We start from the raw sequence: 24,639 nt of genomic DNA on the forward strand, positions 1-24,639 counted from the left end.
TCATAGTTAAAACTCCAGAACTAGAAATTGTACAGCCTCGAAGCTCCTCACCCTATCTCTAAGGCTGAGCCCAGCTACCCTGCAGAGGAAGCTGAATTCGGCCTGTATTCGCGATCTTGTTCTTTCGGCCATTACCCAAAGCTCATGTTCACAGGTAAGGGTTGGCACATTGATTGAACAGAAAACCAAGAGCTTCGCCTTTCAGCTGATCTCCCTTTTCACCACAACATACCGGTTGAGCGGCCCGATCCGCCTGTCGATCTCCTTCTCCATCCATCCCTCACATCGTGAACATATAAGAAACTTAAACTCCTCTACTTGAGGCAGGACCTCTCCCCCTACCCGGAGTGGGCAATCCACCCTTTTTCTGGCTGAGAACCATGGCCTCAGACTTGGAGGTGCTGATCCTCATCCCAACCGCTTCACACTCGGCTGCTGAACACCTCAGCAGCTGCAGAGCCGTGTACCAGCTCTTCACCCTTGTTAGGGTGCTAGAGGGAACAAGGGAGTTTGCCTAACATGTTTACATGTATTTTGTGGATCTGTAGAAGGCTTATGACCGTGTCCCCAGGGGCATCCTGTTGGGGGGTGCTCCAGGGGTATGGGGTGGATGTGTGATGAATGGATGTAGGGTGAATGGCCCTTGCCATTCAGTCCCTTTACCGAAGGAGTGGTCTGGTTCACGTAGTCGGCAGTAGGTCGGATCTGTTCCCAGTGAGGGTTGGATTCCGTCAAAGCTGTCCTTTGTCAGAGATGCTGTTCATAACGTTTATGGACAGAGGGTGTTGAGTTTGTTGGTGGGATGATCTCTTCTCTGCTTATTGCAGATGATGTGGTCCTCTTAGCCAAACTAAGAGGACCACCATAGATAAGAAAGTGAGGAACTAATTTGCTGACTCCCAACATAGCATAGGCATGAGTTCAACCCAAGCAAAAGAGCAAAAATTGCATCAAAGAAAGTTAATAATGTTAAATATGGACAAAACAATGTTTGACTGTATTGACACTGGCTAGCAGAACAGTCCTGGAGTGGTTTAGGTCGTACTTGGAGGAGCAGAGTCATTTTATAGTGTATGCTAGGTATGTGGGAGCACCCTTAATTTTGTTGTACTTACACATAACAATGACAATAAAGACTATTATATTCTATTCTATTTTGTGACCATTGGAAGTTATGACTCTGACTGTCTATGACATGTGGGATCCCTCATGTCAGGCAGCATATATAGGCTAAAAAGAAGGGATCCAAGAATCGACCCATTCTTTTTAGCCTATATATGATGCCTTTGGGTTGAATTCTGCAGAAAAATTAGATATTATATAGATGTAATAATATATTGCCAAGCCATATATCCAACTAACTGTTTCCATGAAATATGGAGACATTTTCTCAAGGACACACAAACATACACAGATAAAAAAAGAAAATATTATTGTTCATAATCCCATGACATTTACAGTTACATGATATTTACAACTGCTATAAATCTGACACACAGTCAAAGACGTCAGACTGATTATTTTTTGATACGTGGCGATCCACAAGGTAAGTATCAACTCTCTCTGTCAATGAGGAGAACATCTTAAGATTATATGATTATTATCATATCACTATACTATTTTATGTTTGTGTGTGATTCTACTCTGTTTATTCTTACATGTAGCAGATTGTGACTTTAGAATATGATGACATTGTCATACTATTCCTCATTAACATGTTAGATTAATGTTCTCACCCTTCTACCCTGTCTTTCGCCCTATGTCAGCTGGGATTGGCACCAGTGCCCCACATGACCCTCATGTGGAGGTTAAAGTGGTAGAATATTGATGGATTGGTAAAAGCCCCAGATAGTCATTGGTTAATTTGTACTATTTGGTTCTATATGTCTTATTTCCTCATCACCTGTGGTCTGAGTTTGCAATTTGTTTTGCAGAGGTGGAAAGAGAAATATATCTATATTCCTATATTCTAGTGAAATAAAAATACTGGTCTAAAAATGGTTTAATGGTTAAATTAAAAAGATAAAGTAAAAAAACTAGCTTCTTTAAAATTTACATGTAAAAGTTTTTTTAACAAGGTTGTTTCTCGTTAATTGTTTTTATATGTGAAAACAATGTATCAGTCAACCTGTGTCAAAGGTCACAAAAGCTTTAAATTTCTCACTCACACAGGGACCTTAATTAACGCCAATTCACCTGTCTTCATCATTCACCTGTCCTAAATGTGCACCTGTCCACCTGTTTTTTTTTTAATTCAGGCCACCGTTTTCTTTATTCAGTAACGGACGTGATTTAAAAAGTAAAGTACTTCCAAAAACATACTGAAGCGAAAGTAAAATAATATATTTTAATTATTACTTTAAAAAGTAAACCTAATCAGTTACAGTCAATGTAATTTTTACTTAAATAAAAATTTAAAAAATTGCTTTTTAGAGACATTTGTATATTTCTAACCTGGTGCTTCATTACCATTTCTTAAAAAAGTTATCCCATGGAGTTCCATTATTGTACCTTTTATGTCGTATGACTCTAACCCTGTTCAAGTTAAAAATCCATCCATTCATCCATTTTCTACTGCTTTATGGACAGTCCTGTACACCCTGGACAGTTCAGCAGTCCGTTGCAGGGCCACACATAGAAACCAACAACCACTCACTCAAACATTCACACCTATGGTCAATTTAGAGTGACCAATTTATCTAATCCCCATATTGTATGTGTTTGGACTGTGGGAGGAAGCTGGAGAACCCATACGAACATACAAACTCCATGAAGCAAGAACCCTGTTCCAACTGGGGCTCAAACCTAGGTGTTCTTTCTAAAAGGCAAGATTGCTAACCAATACACCAACCTGTGGCCCAAGTTCACCCAATATCACCATCACACACTCTTCAAAGTTGTCCAGCAGAGGGTATTGTGAGCACAGCCTGACCACTTCTGTCCTTCATTACAGGTTTTCAACATGAACCCTCGCTACACCCTGTACATCCATCTGGTGATCAACGATATCATCCTCCTGACCATGTTCACCCTCCTTCATGTGCTGAGTTACATCGTGTTCACTCTCAATGTCTCCTTCTGTATTGTTCTGCTGCTTATGGGTATGTGTGCAAGCATCAACAATCCTCTAACGCTCGCCGTCATGGCCGTAGAGTGTTACGTCGCCATATGCTTCCCGCTCCGACACTCTAGGAACTGTACAGTCAAGAAAACGTACGCTGTGATCGGAGTGATATGAGTGATAGTCTTCCCAGATTTATTTGTCAAACTAGCCACAGAATCCACGGAATTCTTTCATTCCAGAGTTTTCTGCTTTATAACAAACATTTTCAGACATCCTTATATTAGAGAGAAGAGAGACATTGTCTTTATGGTCAGTGTTTGGATCATTTTATTCTACATATACTTCAGGATCCTCAATTCAATTTCAATTTTTGGACCTCATTCTGTTGAGCCTATGCAGCCTTTGGGTCAAAATTCTGCTGAAAAATCTAATGTTAGGTTTAGATATTATTATAGATTATAGATGTAAAAATATATTGCCCAGCCATATATTCAACTAAATATTTCATTGAAATGTTCTCAAGGACATACACAAACAAATAAAAAAAGAGAAAAGATTGTTGTTCATAATCCCATGGTATTTACAATTACTACTATAAACCTTACCCACAGTCAAAGACGTCACACTTAGATTATTTTTTCATACGTGGCGATCCACAAGGTAAGTATCAGCTCTTTCTCTATCAACGAGGAAACAATCCTATGATTATTTGATTATAATTATAAATATATTATATTATGTGTGTGTAGCATTGTCATACTATTCCTCATTAACATGTTAGATTAATATTCTCATGTTTGCTCACTGGGACATGTGAAGCAGCAGAGCCATCACAAATGTTTTTCTGCTGGAATATAAAAAAACAGTAATAAGTAATGACATTATTAAAGTTCCTCATAAAGTAAATGAAATGCAAACATAATTTTAATCATTTTATACACAACTGAAGATTGTGAATGCACTGTTGCACCACTGAACTCGACATTGTACCATTTTATTAGCGTGGCCATGCTTTAATCATCACTTAATCTGATTTGACACAAGTGATCCGAGAAATATTGAGCTCTGTAACGTGAATACTTACAATTTAGTCATCCATGGGATTTCTGTATAATTTTGTTCTCTGATATTTTATTACTGGACAGTTTTTTTATCATATGTTTAAAATATCTTGAAAAATGTCTCATATGCTTTGTTCAATTCATTTTCTTCTTGCTTTAACAGTTCATTTTGAAAATGTTTAGCATCTTCTCTGTTCTAATTCTTTCATACACAATGTTACTCTGACCTCTGTCCTTATAATTACAATTATAAACTGCAAAAATGGTAAATGATCACTAATATCATTGATTAATAAGCCACTTTTTAGATTATTCTCTATCACATTTGTAAACATGCTGTGTTTCAACCACCTATAATTACATTTAAACATTATTTGCATCATTTTGTCATAAAGACCAACTCATCAAATTATAAAAGTATTTGTATGATTAATGATTATCTTATTCATGGTGCATGAGAAAAATTGTCATGCTGTTCTTGTTTGTCTTTAATGTAATCATTAGGGGCCTCTGGTGTGACAGTGTGAAGAAGCCGCTCGACAGACTTATGAACTTTTCAAATCCGGGCAGAAATGCAACGACGCTCGTCGTCCGGGACAATTTACAGGCGGCCATCATCAAGAACGTGATCACTGTGGTTCTCTTCATCTCCATCAACTACATCAACAGCACCCTGGTGCACACGTTCACAAAACACCAGGTCTGAGTCTCGTCTTTGTGTCCACGTCCATGTCAATGCAGTGCAACAACAAATTCATTTTGTAGCATGTAGTGGTATAATTGGAGTTTGAATGTGTGTGTTCTCCGGGTTCTCCGGTTTCCTCCCACAGTCTAAAAACATGCAAGTTTGGGGATTAGGTAAATTGGACATTATCGACTTGTCCAGGGTGTGCCTGTCTTTCGCTCTATGTCAGCTGGGATTGGCACCAGTGCCCTGCATGATCCTTGTGTGGAGGATAAAGTGGTCGAACATTTTCATTTTAATATTTATTTCACCTTGATTTAACCAGGAAAAGACTCATTGTGATTAAAAAATCTCTTTTACAAGAATGTCCTGGCCAAGACAGGCAGCAGCATAGTCATACATACTCACTAACACAAGGTGGACACAAACATTAAAGGTCTACGATCTACTGACATATATTAACTTGTTTTCATGGTCACACATATATGTTAGTTATGGAGGTCTACTTACATATATTAACTTGTTTTCATGGTCACATATATGTTAGTTATGGAGGTCTACTTACATATATTAACTTGTTTTCATGGTCACATATATATTAGTTATGGAAGTCTACTTACATATATTAACTTGTTTTCATGGTCACACATATATGTTAGTTATGGAGGTCTACTTACATATATTAACTTGTTTTCACGGTCACATATATGTTAGTTATGGAGGTCTACTTACATATATTAACTTGTTTTCATGGTCACACATATATGTTAGTTATGGAGGTCTACTTACATATATTAACTTGTTTTCATGGTCACACATATATGTTAGTTATGGAGGTCTACTTACATATATTAACTTGTTTTCATGGTCACACATATATGTTAGTTATGGAGGTCTACTTACATATATTAACTTGTTTTCATGGTCACACATATATGTAAGTTATTGAGGTCTACTACATATATTAACTTGTTTTCATGGTCACATATATGTTAGTTATGGAGGTCTACTTACATATATTAACTTGTTTTCATGATTAAAAACCTCCTAATCGCTGCAAACGAGCCGATCAAAATATCTCCTCACTGACGCTCTCATCAGCCGCACTGTTTCAGACCAAAACCACACCCCCAGAATGTGGACTGTGTTGTGATTGGCCAGCCAACGAGAACTTTCCTACTGTCCTGTGATTGGCCAGGTACCTGGAAGTGACGTAATAGATAGGCCAGCTCTCAGATACACAGCTCCCCCTCTTGCACGGTGGATGCTCTGCATCTCAGCAGCTACAACCAGAGTAGTTCTTCTTCTACTAAAAGCCTCAAAAGATGCAAAACATCTACAGCCAGATGGTTCTGCCTCCAGGTCATCCAATTTCCCCGTCAAAGTGCTCCATGAGATCAACTCTTTTGTTTCGAAGTTTTCTGTAACATGTTCCAGGCTGAGGGAGCAGCAAACCTAAATACCCAGGATTATATTGGTTAATGTAGGACAAAAGATAAGAAGGAAGTAAACCTAAGATTGCCTTGTAAATGAGAATATGCAGGTGTCTGAGTCTACGTATTGATAAGGAGGACCATCCAACCCGATCATACAGTGTACAGTGATGAGTAAGCTCTTTAAAACCAGTGATGAACCTCAGAGCTCCATTAAACACAATGTCAAGAGCATGTAAGCTTTCAGACTTGCAGATTTGCGAAAGAGAGGGATTTATCAATTAATATAGCAAGATATCTGTATTAATGGATATTGGTAAAAGCCCCAGAGAGTCATTGGTTAATTTGCACTGTTGTGATTCTTTTTGTCTTATTTCCTCAGGTAGAGAGAGTCCTGAAATCCATCCATCCATCCATTTTCTACCGCTTCATCCTCCACCGTCACGGGGGGTGCTGTGCCAATCTCAGCTGACATAGGGCAATAGGCGGGGTACACCCTGGACAGTTCACCAGTCCATCGCAGGGCCACACATAGAGACAAACAACCATTCACTTTCACATTCACACCAATGGTCAATTTAGAGTGACCAATTTACATTATCCCCACATTGCATGTTTTTGGATTGTGGGAGGAAGCCCGGAGAACCCAGACAAAACCCACGCAGACACAGAGAGAACATGCAAACTCCATGCAGAAAGGCCCTTGCTCCGACCGGGGCTCGAACCTGTCTTCTTGCTGCAAAGGCAAGAGTGCTAACCACTACACCAACCATTTCGCCCAAGTTCAAAATATTCACCCAATATCACCATCACACACTCTTCAAAGTTGTCCAGCAGAGGGTATTGTGAGCACAGCCTGACCACTTGTGTCCTTCATTACAGGTTTTCAACATGAACCCTCGCTACATCCTGTACATCCATCTGGTGATCAACGATATCATCCTCCTGACCATGTTCACCCTCCTTCATGTGCTGAGTTACATAGTGTTCACTCTCAATGTCTCCTTCTGTACAGTTTTGGTGCTTGTAAGTGTTTTTGCAAGCATCAACAATCCTCTGACGCTCGCCGTCATGGCATTAGAGTGCTACATCGCCATATGCTTCCCGCTCCGACACTCTAGGATCTGTACAGTCAAGAAAACGTACGCTGTGATCGGACTGATATGGATGCTGAGTTCACTCGTAGTCTTCCCAGACTTATTTGTCACACTGGCCACAGAATCCACAGAATTCTTTCATTCTAGAGTTTTCTGCTTTCTAACAAACATTTTCAGACATCCTTATATTAGAGAGAAGAGAGACATTGTCAACCAAGTATTTCTGGTCAGTGTTTGGATCGTTCTATTCTACACATATTTCAGGATCCTCACCACTGCAAAGGCAGCTGCTACAGATGCCAAGAAGGCGAGGAACACTGTCCTCCTCCACGGCTTCCAGCTGCTGCTTTGTATGCTCACCTATGTGCATTATTTAGCCATTGAAGGCCTGACATCCTTGTTCCCAAAAGCAGGTCTGGCCATTCGCTTTGCCGTCTCAATATTTATTCACGTTCTTCCACGACTCATCAGTCCGGTGGTTTACGGGCTGCGAGACAAGACTTTCAGAAAGTACCTGAAAAATGATCTGTTCTGTTCAACATGTGCTGACACTAAACAACACAAAAGACGGAAAATAAATCCTAATAGGACTTTGTGAAGTTATGTTACATTACATTACAAGTGAATTGAATACAATCGGCCAGGGGTGGAATCAAACTTGCGACCATTGCGACTATGATGTCTTTCACACACAGGGTACCAGTCTAAACCACTGAGCCACCACCCCAACACTCCATGTTGTAGTTGCTCATGCTATGCTAGCACATGTGTATTTTGAAAATAGAAAACAATATGATATAAATACAGGTGGAGACATTGTGACAGTGATTGTAGTGCTTTTGTCCCAGTGTGTAGTTTTCAAGTACAACTGCTTTTTTGTCCTTAAATAAATAAGGAAGGAATAAAAGGAAGAAATCAATGTTACTGATTAGTATTCTTGCAAATGTCTCCGGTATGAGACATAAAAATTATTTCATCTTCATCTATTCTTCTATTTCTCGTCAAGTAGTTTAGTTTTAACACACATCTCTTAAAACAACTTGCATGCATTCACTGGGTTTTTGGGACATTTATCATCAGGCACTCTCACTCTGGTAATCCATGTTTCAAGCAAGCTGTCATTTTTATCCGAAATTCTGATATCTGGTCAAACTTGGGGTGGAAGTTCAAACACCAACCTTTAAAACTTGCTTGAGCACAAATTGTGCAGCCTCGAAGCTCTTCACATGGTCTGAAGTATTTACTGCCTGGGCCAGCAGAGGGCGCAGTGAGAGCAGCCTGACATTGGACACGCTTAAATCCTTAGATTTTTTTGTTTATTTTTTTAGACAATAGTAAGTTTTCCTTTGACTTGTTAACCAGTTTCGGCATGTACAGTATCTTCCGCCCTCCACAGAACCACTTTAAATCCATCAGCAAAAAAGACAATGATCTTATGGTTAAAGATAGGGTGGGAGATCATTTTCTGGAGTATTTGTTACTCCGTTCCGTTTTGTTATCTTCTCCAGCTTCTCTGGGGGGATTTCAAGGCTTTTCCCAGGCCAGCTAAGAGATTCTGTTCTGGGTTGGCCCCAGGGTCTCCTCCCAGAAGTACATGCCTGGAACACCTGCCAGAGGTTCCAAGCTCCTCACCCTATGTCTAAGGCTGAGCCCAGCTACCCTGTGGAGGAAGCTCATTTTGGCCGCCTGTATTCATAATGTTGTTCTTTTGAGGCAGGACGTCTCCCTCTAACCAGAGTGGGCAAGCCACCCTTTCCCAGCTGAAAACCATGACCTTGGACTTGGAGGTGATGATCCTCACTCCAACTGCTTCACACTCAGCTGAAAAAACACCTCCTCTGCATTGGAGCCCTGGGGGTGAACGAGATCCACCATGGGTATCTTCAGACTTTGGACGTTGTGGGACTGTCTTGGCTGACATGCCTCTGCAACATTGCTTGGTCAACGGGGCAATGGTTCCCATCTTTAAGAAAGGGGTTAGTGTTAGGGTCCTGGCCGTCGAACCATGGACCAGCTTTTTACCCTTGCTAGGGTGCTGGAGGACACAAGGGAGTTTGCCCAACCTGTTCACATGTGTTTTGTGGATCTGGAGAAGGTTTATGACCGTGTTCCCAGGGGCATCCTGTCAGGGGTGCTCTGGGAGTAAGGGGTGGATGACCCTTTGCTAAAGGCCATGCAGTACCTGTACCAAATGATTGCAAGTCTGGTTTGCGTAGTCGGCAGTAAGTCAAACCTGTTTCCAGTGAGGGTTGGAATATACCAGGGCTGCAATTTGTTGCCGTTTCTGTTCATAACTTCTATGGACAGAATTTCTAGGTTCTAGGTGCAACCGTGGGGTGGAGGGTGTTGAGTTTGGTGGTGGGGGGATCTTGTCTCTGCTTTTTGCAGATGATATGTTCCTCTTAGCCTCATCAAACTACCACTGGCTCTTGCTGGGAAGGTTTGCATTTTTTACTGTATTGCTTAAAATCCAAAACTGAACTAATTAATGCATTGTCACAAAAATGAAAAATGTCTCCTGTGGAATCTAATCACATTTAATGGCCCGACCAAATTAATTGGATTGTGATGCTTCAATAAAACTGTCATCTCCACCCCACATGTACCCCTCTTCAAGCTTATGCTAGCTTGTTAAAAATGCAGCAATACACAAGACAGTTGCAGCAACGTTATGGCAGAAAAGGTGCCAACAACAGGTGTTGGTTGCAAACAAAAGATTGTTTTTGGGAAAATTACCGCCAAGAAAAATGCTGATGCAGAGCGAACCAAGACCAGAGTGAACATTGATGCTACGTTTGATCAATCGCAACAACTTAAAGGGCTGCAAAGTGATGCCATGTTGGCTCTGTTTAGTCTGGACAGGCAGGTTAACTTTACGTTTTTTGGCATCACGTTGTCATTTTAACAAGTATCCAACAAACATTAGCATTACAGAAAAGTACCAAAAGTTACCGATGCTACGCAGTGCTTGTGAAACCGTGTATGTTGCATGTTCCTGTGCTCTGGAGACGTAGCTTCAAAAGGAAGTCTGAAGAAAGGGGCTTGGACTTTTGAATTCAAAAAGTAGCATGCTCAAACAGTTTTTTCTAGGATCTTCAACCATACCTTTAAATCTGAGGTTAACTTCTCAACGTTGAAGTTTTGCTGCTCCTGAGCGGACAATCTTAACAACAAAGCCTCCAAAATGTTTTGTGTGGAAGTATTTTGTGTTCTACACCATAGATGAGAAAGTAAGGTACAAATTTGCTGTCTCACCACTTAGCGTAGGTGTTAGCTCAACCCAAGCAAAACAGCAAACATTGCATCAAAGAAGGTTAATAGTAAATAATGTCATGTTAAATATGGACAAAACACTGTTTGACTGTACTGGGCCACTTGGGGAAAGGTTTGACAGTGGCTAACAGAACAGTTCTGGAATGGTTCAGGTTCTACTTGGAGTCATTTTATAGTGTACCTGCATAGTACAATGACAATAAAGACTATTCTATTTTATTATATTCTATTTTGTGACCTGTGGAAGTTATGACTCTGAGTGTCTATGACATGTGGAGTCCCTCAGGGGTCGATTCATGGACCCCATTCTGTTTAGCCTATATATGCTGCCTTTGGGTCAGAATTCTGCAGAAAAATCTAATGTTAGGTTTAGATATTATATACAGTGGTGTGAAAAATTTTGGGCACCCCTCTAAAATTTCATGATCATTTGATCTAACTTTATAAGAAAAGATCACAGCAACAAGATTTGATTTTCTATAGAGATGTAGACATTTGAGTGTTAGGCCAAAAAAAATACAGGAAAGTCACAGGCGAAGGATAGTTAGGATGGTCACAGACAACCTTCAGAGAGCTACAAGAACATCTGGCTACTGATGGTGGAGTTGTTCATCTTTCCACAATCCAGCGTACTTTGCACCAGAAAAACTCATTGGAAGGGTGATGCGCAAAAAGCCTTTCCTGAGTGTTAGTCATAAGGAGAGTTGCATAAGTCGCACATCTGGACAAGAAGCATTTTGCAGAAAAATACTGCTGTCAGATGAGACTAAGATAGAGTTATTTGGTCAGAACAAGAGTATGTATGCATGGTGAAAAAAAAACACACTGACTTCCATGAGAAGAACTTATTGCCTACTGTAAAATTTGGTGGAGGGTCCATCATATTATGGGGCTGTGTGAATAGCACAGGGACTGGAAACCTTGTTAAGGCTGAGGGCCACATAAATTCCTCTCAGTATGAGCTGATTCTTGACAAGAATGTTCAAGAATCAGTCACAAAGTTGAAGCTACGCCGGGGTTGGATTTTTCAGCAGGACAATGATCCTAGGATTGATTTGAAGCAGGCTGTCTACACACGGAAGCCAAGAAACCTGACTGAACTGGAGGCATTTTGTATGAAGGAATGGGTCAAAATACCACCTGCCAGACTTCAGGGACTTGTCTGTGGCTATAGGAGGCGTCTACAGGCTGTTCTTGCAGCAAAAGGAGGCTCTACTAAATATTAATGGAATTATTTATTTGGGGTGCCCAAACTTATGCACATGCCTATGTTTGTTTAAATGCACATAAAAATGTTTCTGTTGGACCAATAAAATTGATTTCACTACTGAGATGTTTCTGTTTCCATAAGGTATAACATATGTTTAAATGAAGTTGACAAACCGATGCAGTGATTTTCCTAAGGGGTGCCCAAACCTTTGCATACCACTGTAGATGTAATAATATATTGCCCAGCCATATGTTCAACTAAAAGTTTCAATGAAATGTTCTCATAAATACAGGACAAACACAAAAAAGAAAAGATTATTGTTCATAATCCCTTGGCAGAAACAGCCCAAAAGGGCAGCAAACATGAAGCCCTGAATCCGTCACACAGTAACTACTATAAATCTGACCCAGAGTCAAAGATGCCATCATTTTTTGATGCGTGGCGATCGACAAGGTAAGTATCAGCTCTTTCTCTGTCAACGAGGAGACAATCTTATGATTATATGATTATCGTTATAACTATATTATATTCTGTTTGTGTGTGTGTATGATTCTATTCAGTTTATTCTCACACGTAGCAGATTGTGACTTTAGAATAAGATGGCATTGTCATAATATTCCTCATTAACATGTTAGATTAATATTGTCATCTATGTTTGCTCACAGGGACATGTGAAGCAGCAGAGCCATCACAAATGTTTTTTCTGCTGGAATATCAAAAGGCACAGTAATAAGTGACAACATTATTGAAGTTCCTCATGACTTAAATTAAATTCAAACATAATTTTATGATTAAATTGCTGTTATTTTTTCAGAACATTATGAATGCACTGTTGCACCACTGAAGGTTTGGCTTTATTTGCGATGTATTTCATTATAATTCACTTGAAATTGGACCTTTTACCATTTTATTCATGTGGCCATGTTTTAAACATTGAGCACTTTAAACAAGTGATATGGGAAACCGTGAGCTCTGTAACATGAACACTATTAAAGCAGCTCAGCCTAAAACTTCCGCTACTGAGGTTTCTTACTCCGGATAACCTGTTTGACGCGCTTCACCTTGGTGATCGCTCTTTTTCTGCCTTTGCCTGAATGTCCACGCTGTTCATTGAGTTGCAATATGTTGGCTTTATTGCTGTGCGTTTTCCATACATAAGGACATTCCATCAAACAATCAAAACAGTTTCATGGGGATTGCCTCCGCACTACAGCGGTCAAAAACCGTTTGCCCTTCCGGGTCAAAAACCTGACAAGGACAGTGATAATGCCACCTATATACACCTGAGCTCCCCCTCTGAGAGCACAGTGACCCCACACACACATTGAGTGAATTTCACCAAGCCTCATACCACAATCAAACACATTCGGCTCCTATAAACACTTTTTGCTTTAATAGTTCATTTTTGAAAATGTTCAGTGTCTTCATATTCTTTTATAAATAATGTTACTCTGATCTCTGTTGTCCTTATAATTACAATTATAAACTGCAAAAAAATGGTAAATGATCACTAATATCACTGATTAATAAGCCACTTTTTAGATTATTCTATACTGTAGATGCCAATGTGTCAGAATAAAGGCAGATGGAAAAAAGGATAAATTAAGGATTTTTTTCCCTATCTAAAAAAATATTGCATTTTAAAATAAATATCACCATTAAAAATAACATGTGGGCATGAGCTGTGCAAAGTCAGATGCTGCTGAAGTGAAGCAGAGTAAAATTACAGAGGTTTTAGTAAAGAGCTGCCGAGCTGTTTTCTAGTTTGGCACAGATTGGCACCATCTATGCCATTTGAGATTTCTTAGGCTCCAAATTGTTTAAATTACATTTAAACATTACTTTATAATGTTTAAGCATCATTTTGTTGTAAAGACCAACTTATCAAATTATTAAAAGTATTTGTATGATTTAAATTGTCTTTAATGTAACCATTAGGGGCCTCTGGTGTGACGGTGTGACGAAGCCACTCGACAGACTCATGAACTTTTCAAATGTAACGACGGTCATCGTCCGGGACACTTTACAGGCGGCCATCATCAAGAACGTGATCACTGTGGTTCTCTGCATCTCCATCAACTGCATCAATGGCACCCTGGTGCACACGTTCACAAAACACCAGGTCTGAGTCTCGTCTTTGTGTCCATGTCAATGCAGTGCAACAACAAATTCATTTTCTAGCATGTAGTGGTAAAAGTGGAGTTTGAATGTGCATGGGTTTTCTCCGGTTTCCTCCCACAGTACAAAAAAATAAATAAGTAAATAAGTAAATTATCCCATGGAGTTCGATTATTGCACCTTTTATTTAGCATTTAATATTTAGTACCCTGTTGAAGCTTAAAATCCATCCATCCATCTTCTACCACTTTATCCTCCACATGAGAGTCTCATTGCAGAAAGGCCCTTGTTCCAACACGGGCTCAAACCTGTCTTCTTGCTGCAAGAGTGCTAACCACTACACCAACTGTGTAGCCTAATATCCATCCAATATCACCATCACACACTCTTCAAAGTTGTCCAGCAGAGGGTATTGTGAGCACAGCCTGACCACTTGTGTCCTTCATTACAGGTTTTCAACATGAACCCTCGCTACATCCTGTACATCCATCTGGTGATCAACGATATCGTCCTCCTGACCATGTTCACCCTCCTTCATGTGCTGAGTTACATAGTGTTCACTCTCAATGTCTCCTTCTGTACAGTTTTGGTGCTTGTAAGTGTTTTTGTAAGCATCAACAATCCTCTGACGCTCGGCGCCATGGCCGTAGAGTGTTACGTCGCCATATGCTTCCCGCTCCGACACTCTAGGATCTGTACAGTCAAGAAAACGTACGCTGTGATCGGACTGATATGGATGCTGAGTTCACTCGTAATCTTGCCAGACTTATTTGTCACACTGGCCACAGAATCCACGGAATTCTTTCATTCTAGAGTTTTCTGCTTTCTAACGAACATTTTCAGACATCCTTATATTAGAGAGAAGAGAGACATTGTCAACCAAGTATTTATGGTCAGTGTTTGGATCGTTCTATTCTACACATATTTCAGGATCCTCACCACTGCAAAGGCAGCTGCTACAGACGCCAAGAAGGCGAGGAACACTGTCCTCCTCCACGGCTTCCAGCTGCTGCTTTGTATGCTCACCTATGTGCATTTTTTAACCATTGAAGGCCTGACATCCTTGTTCCCAAAAGCAGGTCTGGCCATTCGCTTTGCCGTCTCAATATTTATTCACGTTCTTCCACGACTCATCAGTCCGGTGGTTTACGGGCTGCGAGACAAGACTTTCAGAAAGTACCTGAAAAATGATCTGTTCTGTTCAACATGTGCTGACACTGAACAACACAAAAGACGGAAAATAAATCCTAATAGGACTTTGTGAAGTCATGTTGTAGTTGCTCCTGCTATGCTAGCACATGTATTTTGAAAATAGAAAACCATATGATATAAATACAGGTGGAGACATTGTGACAGTGATTGTAGTTTTTATGTACAACTGCTTTTTTGGAAGGAATAAAAGGAAGAAATCAATTTTACTGATTAGTATTCTTGCAAATGTCTCCGGTATGAGACTATAATTTCATCTTTCAAAACCTACACCCCAGCCCGCCCACTCCGCTCTGCATCGACAAACCGGCTCGCTGCCCCCTCACTGAGAGGATCGCAGAGGCACTCGCAGAACTCGAGACTGTTCACTGTCCTCGCTCCCAAATGGTGGAACGATCTCCCCATCGACATCCGGACAGCGGAAAGCCTCTACAACTTGTACATCGCACTTATGACTAGCACTTCATAGTTTGATCTACTTGAAGCTCTTACTTACTTCTAGCTCTTATTTGTACCCAAATGTTTAAATGCACTTTTGTAAGTCGCTTTGGATAAAAGCGTCTGCTAAATGACATGTAATGTAATGTAACATGTAATCTTTATCTTTTCTTCTATTTCTCAACAAGTAGTTTAGTTTTAACACATACTGTGTCTCTTTATACAACTCTGACACATGCATTCACAGGTAGGAGGTGGACCAGTTGGTCCACTGGTGCAGTCAGAACCACCTGGAGCTGAAACAGCTCAAGACGGTGGAGATGACAATGAATGGTCAATTTAGAGTGACCAATTTACCTAATCTCCATATTGCATGTTTTCCGACTGTGGGAGGAAGCCGGAGAACCCGGAGAAAGCCCACACACACACACAGGGAGAACATGCAAACTCCATGTAGAAAGACCCTTGCTCGAACCCGGGTCCTAACCACTACACCAACCGCTTGGCCATGTATACTTTTAATATTTATATATTATTCTGCTTGAAAAAGGGAAAAAAAACATTCTCTTCTTCTGTTTATATATTTATTTGTTTGTTGTATCCGAGAGGAAAGTTGAACTAAGTCAAACTCCTTGTTTGTGTGCGTAGACATGTAATAATATATTGCCCAGCCCTATGTCCCCCCCCCCCACACACACACACACACACAGATAAAAAAGCAACAACAGATTATTGTTCATAATCCCATGACATTTACAGTGACTACTATATACCTCACACACAGTCAAATAGGTCAGCCTTAGATTACTTTTTGATACGTGACGATCCACAAGGTAAGTATCAGTTTGTCAGTCAACAAGGAGAGAATATTATGATTATATGATTCTGACTATATTATCTATGTGTGATTATGTTCAGTTTATTCTCACGTGTAGCAAATGTAAGAATATGATGTAATGTTCTCATGTGTGTTTGCTCACGGGGACACGTGAAGCAGCAGAGCTATCGCAAATGTTTTTCTGCTGGAATATGAAAAAGCACAGTAATAAGTGACGACATTATTAAAGTTCCACATAAACAATGACAAACTGTAGCCATTAAATTAAATTCAAACATAATTCTCACCATTTTATAAACAACTGCTCTTATTTATTCAGATGACTGTGAATGCACCCATTGTCGGGGAAAATATTGGGCTCTGTAACATGAACACTGTGTTCAAATAAAAAAGGAAAAGCTTACTGCGACACAAATTAAAAATACACTGCAAAAATGTATTTTAAAGAAAATCAAATAAACCCAATATCTGGAAAATTATTCTTAATATTTGCCCTAAAAGAAAATAATATTGGTAAGCATGTTTTGCCCTCAAAGAATAATCGTATTTTGAGAATGATGTTCAAACTGGCTTGTTTGTCAAATACAGAAATAAAATTCACCATCATGGATTGGTGTGTGCAAATGCAAGGAAATTATATGTTATACATTCTTAAAGTCAGTTTAATCAATTAATTTAATTGTTCCCTCTTGCTTCACTGAGAACAACGTCTTTATGTTATTTGAACGTAAATTTTTTCTTGCTTTGACTATTATTTGTGCTGTTTTGAACTGAATCCAATGTGCTTGAGTTATGTTTGAGTTATATGGCTCTTTTCTGCATTATATGTGTGTTATCTGAAAATAACACAAATGTTAATATATCTGATACTCTGCAGATGTCATTGATATACAACATTTTTGGTCCTAAAACGGTTTTCAACAGTTACAAAAAATGTATTGAATCCACTGGCTACTTCATGTTTTAACACTGTTTTCATTATCTATAAAATACTGAGGATATTTATTGTTACTATTTAAAACATTCCATGTACCGTTTGTGTTATTTCCATTGTATTCTAGTTTATTTATTTATTCATTCCTTCTTATTATATTAGTAGGCTTATTTTTTTAATTTGGGTTCGGCTTCAATTGTTCTTTTTTTCAATGGATTCTCTATATAGGGTATTCTTTATTTTTATTACATGTATTTTGGAGTACTTTAGTCATTCATGGTCATTCTGTGTAATTTTGTTTTCTGTGATATTTTATTACTGGACAGTTTTAGTTTTTTTTATTATATAATGTTAAAAAATATCTTTAATAATGTTTCATATGTTTTAATGTGCTTTATTACCTTAATTTAATGTTCTTTAAACACAAACATTTCCATCACTGTCCAGGATTAAACTGCTGTTCTTCATCCTTATGTTTATTTAAAATGTGTATTTTTTTATATTCCCTTTAACTGATTTGTGTTTCTACTCTGCTTTAATTCATTTGTCTGACTGTTTTTATAATTTAATTCTCAAGATTTAAAAACATACTTTTTAAAGCTGCATTTTTAAATTTAAATTATATACTCCCTTGTCTCTCCAAGAACAACGTCTTTATTTTATTTGAACGTAAATTATTTCTTGCTTTGAATATTATTTGTGCTGTTTTGAACTGAATCCAAAGTGAATATTTTAGCGCTTGTATTTTTAAAGGAGTTATGTTTGTCTCTATATGCATTATATGTGTGTTATCTGTAAATAATACAAATGTTAATATATCTGATACTCTGCAGATGTCATTAACATTTATTGAATCCATTGGCTACTTCATTCATGTTTTAAACACTGTTTTCATTATCTATAAAATACTGAGGATAGTTATTGTTACTATTTAAAACATTCCATGTACCCTTTGTGTTATTTCCATTGTACTCTAGTTTATTTCTTTCTTCTTTCTTATTATATATGTAAGTTTATTTTTTATGTTTTATATTTGTGTTCTGCTTCAATTGTTCTTTTTTTTTTTAAATGAATTCCCTATAAAGGGTATTCTTTATTTTTATTACATGTGTTTTGGAGTCCAATAGTCATTTGTGGTCTTTCTGTGTAATTTTGTTTTCTGTGATATTTTATTATTGGAAAATGTTTGTTTTTTTTAATCATATAATGTTCATAAATATCTTTAAAAAGGGTTTCATATGCTTTGTTACCTTAATGTTCTTCTTGCTTTAATAGTTCATTTTTGATCATCTTCTTCTGTTCTTACTCTTTCATCAATAATGTTATAATTACAATTATAAACTGCAGCAACTGGTAAATGATCACTAATATCATTGATTAATAAGCCACTTTTTATATTATACTCCATCATATTTGTGAATACATCATCTATTAACTTCTTCTTCCATGACCGTCTTTTTGGGGTCCCTGCTTGAAAATGACATGCCCACATTAAATAGAGTATTATAGAGTATATATATATAGAGTAATCTCTGTAATTACAAGCTCTACGTGAATTATCTTGGTAACAAATAAAGATGACACTTGTGTTAGAAGAATTATAAGTTTCACTGTAGATGTAGAGTAAAGGTGTCAGAGTAAAGGCAGATGGAATCCACTATAAATGAAGGTGTTTTTTTATCCCTCGCCTAAAAAAATATTGCATTTTAAAGTAAATGTAAAAAATAAAGTACAATTAATAAAACCCTTTAAGAATATGGGCTCTGGGTGCGGAGGACATGGGCTTCTGCGATCTGTCTGGGTGTGGGGTGACTCGGACTCTGTCCGTGGTTTTATTGCCGCCTGCTCCCTCAGACTAACCAAGGCTTCTGCCTCGCACCCCTCCGACTGGTCTTCTGCGAGGTGGATGCATAACTTTCCCTGGGAGGGGCGACTGCAGGTCTCTCTTGCCCTGTTTGACTGCTGGGCATCCTAGACTTCTGCATATAGTTGGCACACTGCTGGGTGTTAGCTGGGCATTGGCTCAGTCCCCCACATCTAATGACAATCCCTGCACACATACGTAAAAGATAAATTTAAAGTGATACAGCTGTTGTGAGCCTGGATACTCTCTTAATGTGGTTGTTAAAGATTACTATAGAAACTCTACCCGTTATACAAATGGATGTCAGTCTCATGTTTTTTTTATGTTTTGTCAAGTATGTTCTGTTTTATATCAGTTTAATTGTTTAATGTTGCTAACCTATACACTGCCATTGATATTGTTGACCACCTAGGCGTTCTCTAGTTTGGCACAGTTTGGCACCATCTGTGCCATTTGATATTTCTTGGTACCAAATTATTAAACACATTTAATAATATTAACATAATATTTATGTCACAATTAGTCTAAAAAAACTAGTTTTGAATTAAAAATAATAAGAAAATTGCAAACACAACAATAATAATAATAACCAGTACCGCAAGCGGTCCTGAACAGGTTCTAGCTAAAAAGCGCCTCAAGCTCATTCACCGCTCGTGGTACTAGTTATTTTCAGCGCCACCCTTGCACAGGTCAGGTTGTGGGATTTGCAAAGTTATAACAATTTGTTTTTTGTAACAGAATTTTGACTTTGGACCATTGTCATGTCAACACGATATAACGATACGTCAAGATATTCAACACGTACCTTCTCCCATGTGTTTTGGATATCTCCACTGACTTTGAGTTTGATATACAATAATCCCTGTTAAAGTTATTCCCGAAAGCGTGAAGAAATTGTGTAGATCAGTCACTATATGGAAAAGTTACAGTTTACTTCCTGTTTCGGGCATTTCACTTCCTTTAGGGTTGTCATCTTTTAGAGACATGTTCAAGACAGGTTCAAGATAGGTCCCTGGTCTCACATATGAGGTTTCAGGTCGATACAAAAATCCCTGTTTGAGCAGCATCAAAAACAGTATACATATTGTCTGCCGGGGTGCTGTTTTCAGAATTTAATCTTTAATCTGGCCCTAAAGACTTCTTTAGGGCCAGACAATCATCAATCCTACCCATTTTGGTTCAGTTCAGACCAGGATTTGCACCATGTGCATCTATCATGGGGTTTGAGTGTTTTTGAGTTGGATACGATAATCTCTGAAAAAGTTATTCATCATCGTTCATTGCCAGTTTGGTTCAGATCAGACCTTCCATCGCATAGAGTTTTGTTGTGTGTTGCCAACTTTGCCGCCCCCCCATCTCGTACGACATGTGACAAAAATATTTGACCACTTAAACTCCTCAACTTGTCCTCAGTGACCTCACCAAGTTTGAAGATGATCACACGAAAGCTATTGGACAAGTTTGTTCAAATACCATTGGTGCAACATGGCCGAAATCAACCCGGATTTGGCATGCAATCCAAGATGGCGGCCTTCCTGTAGGATTCACAGAAAAGTCACCATCGACTTTTCTGATCGTCACAACCTAATAAACATGTGTACCAAATTTTGTTCACATATGTTAAACCTGACATCAGATGACCTAATGGAAGTTTTTTTCTTTCAGTTTCCAATTTTTGACTGACATTCCTCAAATCACTTTCAGATGTCAATTTGTTACGAAATTTCTTTCAGTTTCAATAGGGTTCTACGCAGCTTGTGCAAGAATAACAACAATAACAGGCACAATGTGAATCTTTTCTAGTCGGTCTTGTTATCAGGGAAAATAGACTTGTGCTGTACATGTTATCACTAAATTCATTTGTACTTTTATTGAGATTAGGATTTAGCAAGTATATATTAAAGTCTTGACAAATAAGTCACCTCTGTATGGATACAAAGACCAAGTCATCAAATTATAAAATGTATTTGTATGATTAAAATGATCTGTCTTATTCATGATGCATAAGAAAATGCTGTTCTCATGCTGTTCTTGTTTGTCTTTACTGTAACTATTAGGGGCCTCTGGTGTGACGGTGTGACGAAGCCGCTCAACAGACTCATGAACTTTTCAAATGCGGGCAGAAATGCAACGACGGTCGTCGTCCGGGACAATTTACAGGCGGCCATCATCAAGAACGTGATCACTGTGGTTCTCTGCATCTCCATCAACTACATCAATGGCACCCTGGTGCACACGTTCGCAAAACACCAGGTCTGAGTCTCGTCTTTGTGTCCATGTCCATGTCAATGCAGTGCAACAACAAATTCATTTCGTAGCATGTAGTGGTGTTGATAGTGGAGTTTGAATGTGCATGGGTTTTTCTCCGGTTTCCTGTCACAGTACAAAAAAATGCAGGTTTGGGTATTAGACAAATTGGACACTGTCAACTTGTCCAGGGTGTGCCCTCTTTCTTATTTCCTCATCATCTGAGGTTGCAATTTGTTTTGCAGAAGTAGAAACAGTCCTGAAATATTCTAGTCAAACAAAAAAAAAAGGTAGCTTTTTTAAAAATGTACGCAGAGTGCCTTGTTTAACACGGTTCTTTCTTTCGTGCAAAAAGGACAAAGAGACACACTTGATTTTTTTCAAAGACAAACCTTTATAAATTAAAGTGCTGAATACGTAAACACATAATTTATCGGTCAAAATGGGTCAAAGGTCACAAATGCTTTACATTTCTCACTCACTCAGGGACCTTAACACCAATTCACCTGTCCTCATCATTCACCTGTCCTCATCATTCACCTGTCCTCATCATTCACCGAGAAGGGCAGTACTTCCAAAAAATATACTGAAGCAAAAGTAAAGTTCTATAATTTAAAAAATTACAAGTACACAAAAACCTGATGAATTACAGTAACGCAAGATATTTCAGTTTCCGAACCACTTTTCTTTTGTTAAGAAAGAGATTTTCACAGAACCAATGCTTCAAATGTGTTTAAAATATTTACAACCCAGGGCCTCATTACCATTTAATAATAAAATATATCCCAAGGCGTTCCATTATTGCACCTTTTATTTAGTATGACTCTGTTCATGTTCAATCTTCTACCACTTTATCCTTCACATGTCTTGGCTGCATAATCACCATATTGCATGTTTTTGGACTGTGGGAAAAAGCCGGAGAACCCAGAGAAAACCCATGCAGACACTGGGAGATCATGGAAACTCATTCCAGAAAGACCCTTGTTCCAACCCAGGCTCAAACCTGTCTTCTTGCTGCAAAGGCAAGAGTGCTAACCACTACACCAACTGTGTAGCCTAATATCCATCCAATATCACCATCACACACTCTTCAAAGCTGTCCAGCAGAGGGTATTGTGAGCACAGCCTGACCACTTGTGTCCTTCATTACAGGTTTTCAACATGAACCCTCGCTACATCCTGTACATCCATATGGTGATCAACGATATCATCCTCCTGACCATGTTCACCCTCCTTCATGTGCTGAGTTACATCGTGTTCACTCTCAATGTCTCCTTCTGTACAGTTCTGTTGCTTATAAGTGTATATACAACCACCAACAATCCTCTGACGCTCGCCGTCATGGCATTAGAGTGTTACGTCGCCATATGCTTCCCGCTCCGACACTCTAGGATCTGTACAGTCAAGAAAACGTACGCTGTGATCGGACTGATATGGATGCTGAGTTCATTCGTAATCTTGCCAGACTTATTTGTCACACTGGCCACAGAAACCACGGAATATTTTAATTCTAGAATTTTCTGTTTTTTAACAAACCTTTTCAGACATCCTTATATTAGAGGGAAGAGAGACATCGTCAACCAAGTATTTATGGTCAGTGTTTGGATCGTTCTATTCTACACATATTTCAGGATCCTCACCACTGCAAAGGCAGCTGCTACAGACGCCAAGAAGGCGAGGAACACTGTCCTCCTCCACGGCTTCCAGCTGCTGCTGTGTATGCTCACCTATGTGCATTTTTTAACCATTGAAGGCCTGACATCCTTGTTCCCAAAAGCAGGTCTGGCCATTCGCTTTGCCGTCTCAATATTTATTCACGTTCTTCCACGACTCATCAGTCCGGTGGTTTACGGGCTGCGAGACAAGACTTTCAGAAAGTACCTGAAAAATCTGTTACATTCAACATGTGCTGACACTAAAGAACACAAAAGACAGAAAATAAATCCAAAAAGGACTTTGTGAAGTTATGTTGTAGTTGCTCCTGCTATGCTAGCACATGTATTTTGAAAATAGAAAACAATATGATATAAATACAGGTGGAGACATTGTGACGGTGATTACAGTGCTTTTGTCCCGGTGTTTAGCTTCAAGTACAACTGCTTTTTTTTGTCTTTGAACAAATAAAAGGAAGGAATCAATTTTACTGATTAGTATTCTTGCAAATGTCTCCGGTATGAGACATAAAAATAATTTCATCTTCATCTTTTCTTCTATTTCTCGTCAAGTAGTTTAGTTTTAACACATCTCTTAAAACAACTTGCATGCATTCACTGGGTTTTTGGGACATTTATCATCAGGCACTCTCACTCTGGTAATCCATGTTTCAAGCAAGCTGTCATTTTTATCCGAAATTCTGATATCTGGTCAAACTTGGGGTGGAAGTTCAAACACCAACCTTTAAAACTTGCTTGAGTACAAATTGTGCAGCCTCGAAGCTCTTCACATGGTCTGAAGTATTTACTGCCTGGGCCAGCAGAGGGCGCAGTGAGAGCAGCCTGACATTGGACACGCTTAAATCCTTAGATTTTTTTGTTTCTTTTTTTAGACAATAGTAAGTTTTCCTTTGACTTGTTAACCAGTTTCGGCATGTACAGTATCTTCCGCCCTCCACAGAACCACTTTAAATCCATCAGCAAAAAAGACAATGATCTTATGGTTAAAGATAGGGTGGGAGATCATTTTCTGGAGTATTTGTTACTCCGTTACGTTTTGTTATCTTCAACTTACCTGGGTCCGGGTCATGGGGCAGCAGCCTTGGCAAGGAAGCCCAGACAGCCCCCTCCCGTGCCGCTTGTACCAGCAGCTTCTCTGGGAGGATTCCAAGGCTTTTCCCAGGCCAGCTAAGAGATTCTGTTCTGGGTTCAGCCTGGAACACCTGCCCAAGCGTCCAGGAGGCATCCAAACCAGATGCCCAAAAAAACCTCAGCTGGCTCCTCTCGACGTGGAGAAGCAGTGGTTCTACTCTGAGCCCCTCCCAGATGTTCCAAGCTCCTCAACCTATGTCTAAGGCTGAGCCCAGCTACCCTGTGGAGGAAGCTCAGTTTGGCCGCCTGTATTCATGATGTTGTTCTATTGAGGCAGGACGTCTCCCTTTAACCAGAGTGGGCAATCCACCCTTTTCCAGCTGAAAACCATGACCTTGGACTTGGAGGTGATGACCCTCACTTA

The 24,639-nt window shown here is 39.1% G+C and overlaps 3 protein-coding genes across 4 annotated transcripts; all 3 read left to right on the top strand.

Moving 5' to 3' along the window:
• The first annotated feature begins 1,537 nt into the window (after positions 1–1,537).
• Positions 1,538–8,159, top strand: LOC122768201 (odorant receptor 131-2-like). 2 transcript variants are annotated; one of them, XM_044024021.1, is made up of 3 exons: positions 1,538–1,546; positions 4,630–4,825; positions 7,126–8,159. In XM_044024021.1, exons 2-3 carry the CDS (start codon positions 4,673–4,675, stop codon positions 7,936–7,938), a joined length of 966 nt encoding a protein of 321 aa, XP_043879956.1. In that variant the 5' UTR covers positions 1,538–1,546; positions 4,630–4,672; the 3' UTR covers positions 7,939–8,159. The 2 variants fall into 2 exon arrangements, with proteins under 2 accessions (XP_043879956.1, XP_043879955.1); XM_044024020.1 differs by lacking the exon at positions 1,538–1,546 and adding an exon at positions 3,677–3,724.
• A 4,058-nt stretch (positions 8,160–12,217) lies between these two features.
• On the top strand, positions 12,218–15,359 carry LOC122768196 (odorant receptor 131-2-like). The gene is made up of 3 exons (XM_044024012.1): positions 12,218–12,276; positions 13,762–13,945; positions 14,393–15,359. The coding sequence occupies exons 1-3, from the start codon at positions 12,242–12,244 to the stop codon at positions 15,203–15,205; spliced, it is 1,032 nt and encodes a 343-aa protein (XP_043879947.1). The 5' UTR covers positions 12,218–12,241; the 3' UTR covers positions 15,206–15,359.
• A 5,194-nt stretch (positions 15,360–20,553) lies between these two features.
• On the top strand, positions 20,554–23,614 carry LOC122768194 (odorant receptor 131-2-like). The gene is made up of 2 exons (XM_044024009.1): positions 20,554–21,477; positions 22,624–23,614. The coding sequence occupies exons 1-2, from the start codon at positions 21,247–21,249 to the stop codon at positions 23,431–23,433; spliced, it is 1,041 nt and encodes a 346-aa protein (XP_043879944.1). The 5' UTR covers positions 20,554–21,246; the 3' UTR covers positions 23,434–23,614.
• Positions 23,615–24,639: the final 1,025 nt, after the last annotated feature.

Source organism: Solea senegalensis, linkage group LG4 (assembly GCF_019176455.1).
Source record: "Solea senegalensis isolate Sse05_10M linkage group LG4, IFAPA_SoseM_1, whole genome shotgun sequence".
Lineage (NCBI taxonomy): Eukaryota > Metazoa > Chordata > Actinopteri > Pleuronectiformes > Soleidae > Solea > Solea senegalensis.

Excerpts from the sequence above, each read along its gene's own strand:
- LOC122768201 (XM_044024021.1), top strand. The coding sequence starts at position 4,673 with ATGAACTTTTCAAATCCGGGCAGAAATGCAACGACGCTCGTCGTCCGG. Across the intron at positions 4,826-7,125 it reads ACACGTTCACAAAACACCAG|GTTTTCAACATGAACCCTCG; the intron begins GTCTGAGTCTCG and ends CCTTCATTACAG.
- LOC122768196 (XM_044024012.1), top strand. The coding sequence starts at position 12,242 with ATGCCATCATTTTTTGATGCGTGGCGATCGACAAG. Across the intron at positions 12,277-13,761 it reads GATGCGTGGCGATCGACAAG|GGGCCTCTGGTGTGACGGTG; the intron begins GTAAGTATCAGC and ends TGTAACCATTAG. Across the intron at positions 13,946-14,392 it reads ACACGTTCACAAAACACCAG|GTTTTCAACATGAACCCTCG; the intron begins GTCTGAGTCTCG and ends CCTTCATTACAG.
- LOC122768194 (XM_044024009.1), top strand. The coding sequence starts at position 21,247 with ATGCTGTTCTTGTTTGTCTTTACTGTAACTATTAGGGGCCTCTGGTGT. Across the intron at positions 21,478-22,623 it reads ACACGTTCGCAAAACACCAG|GTTTTCAACATGAACCCTCG; the intron begins GTCTGAGTCTCG and ends CCTTCATTACAG.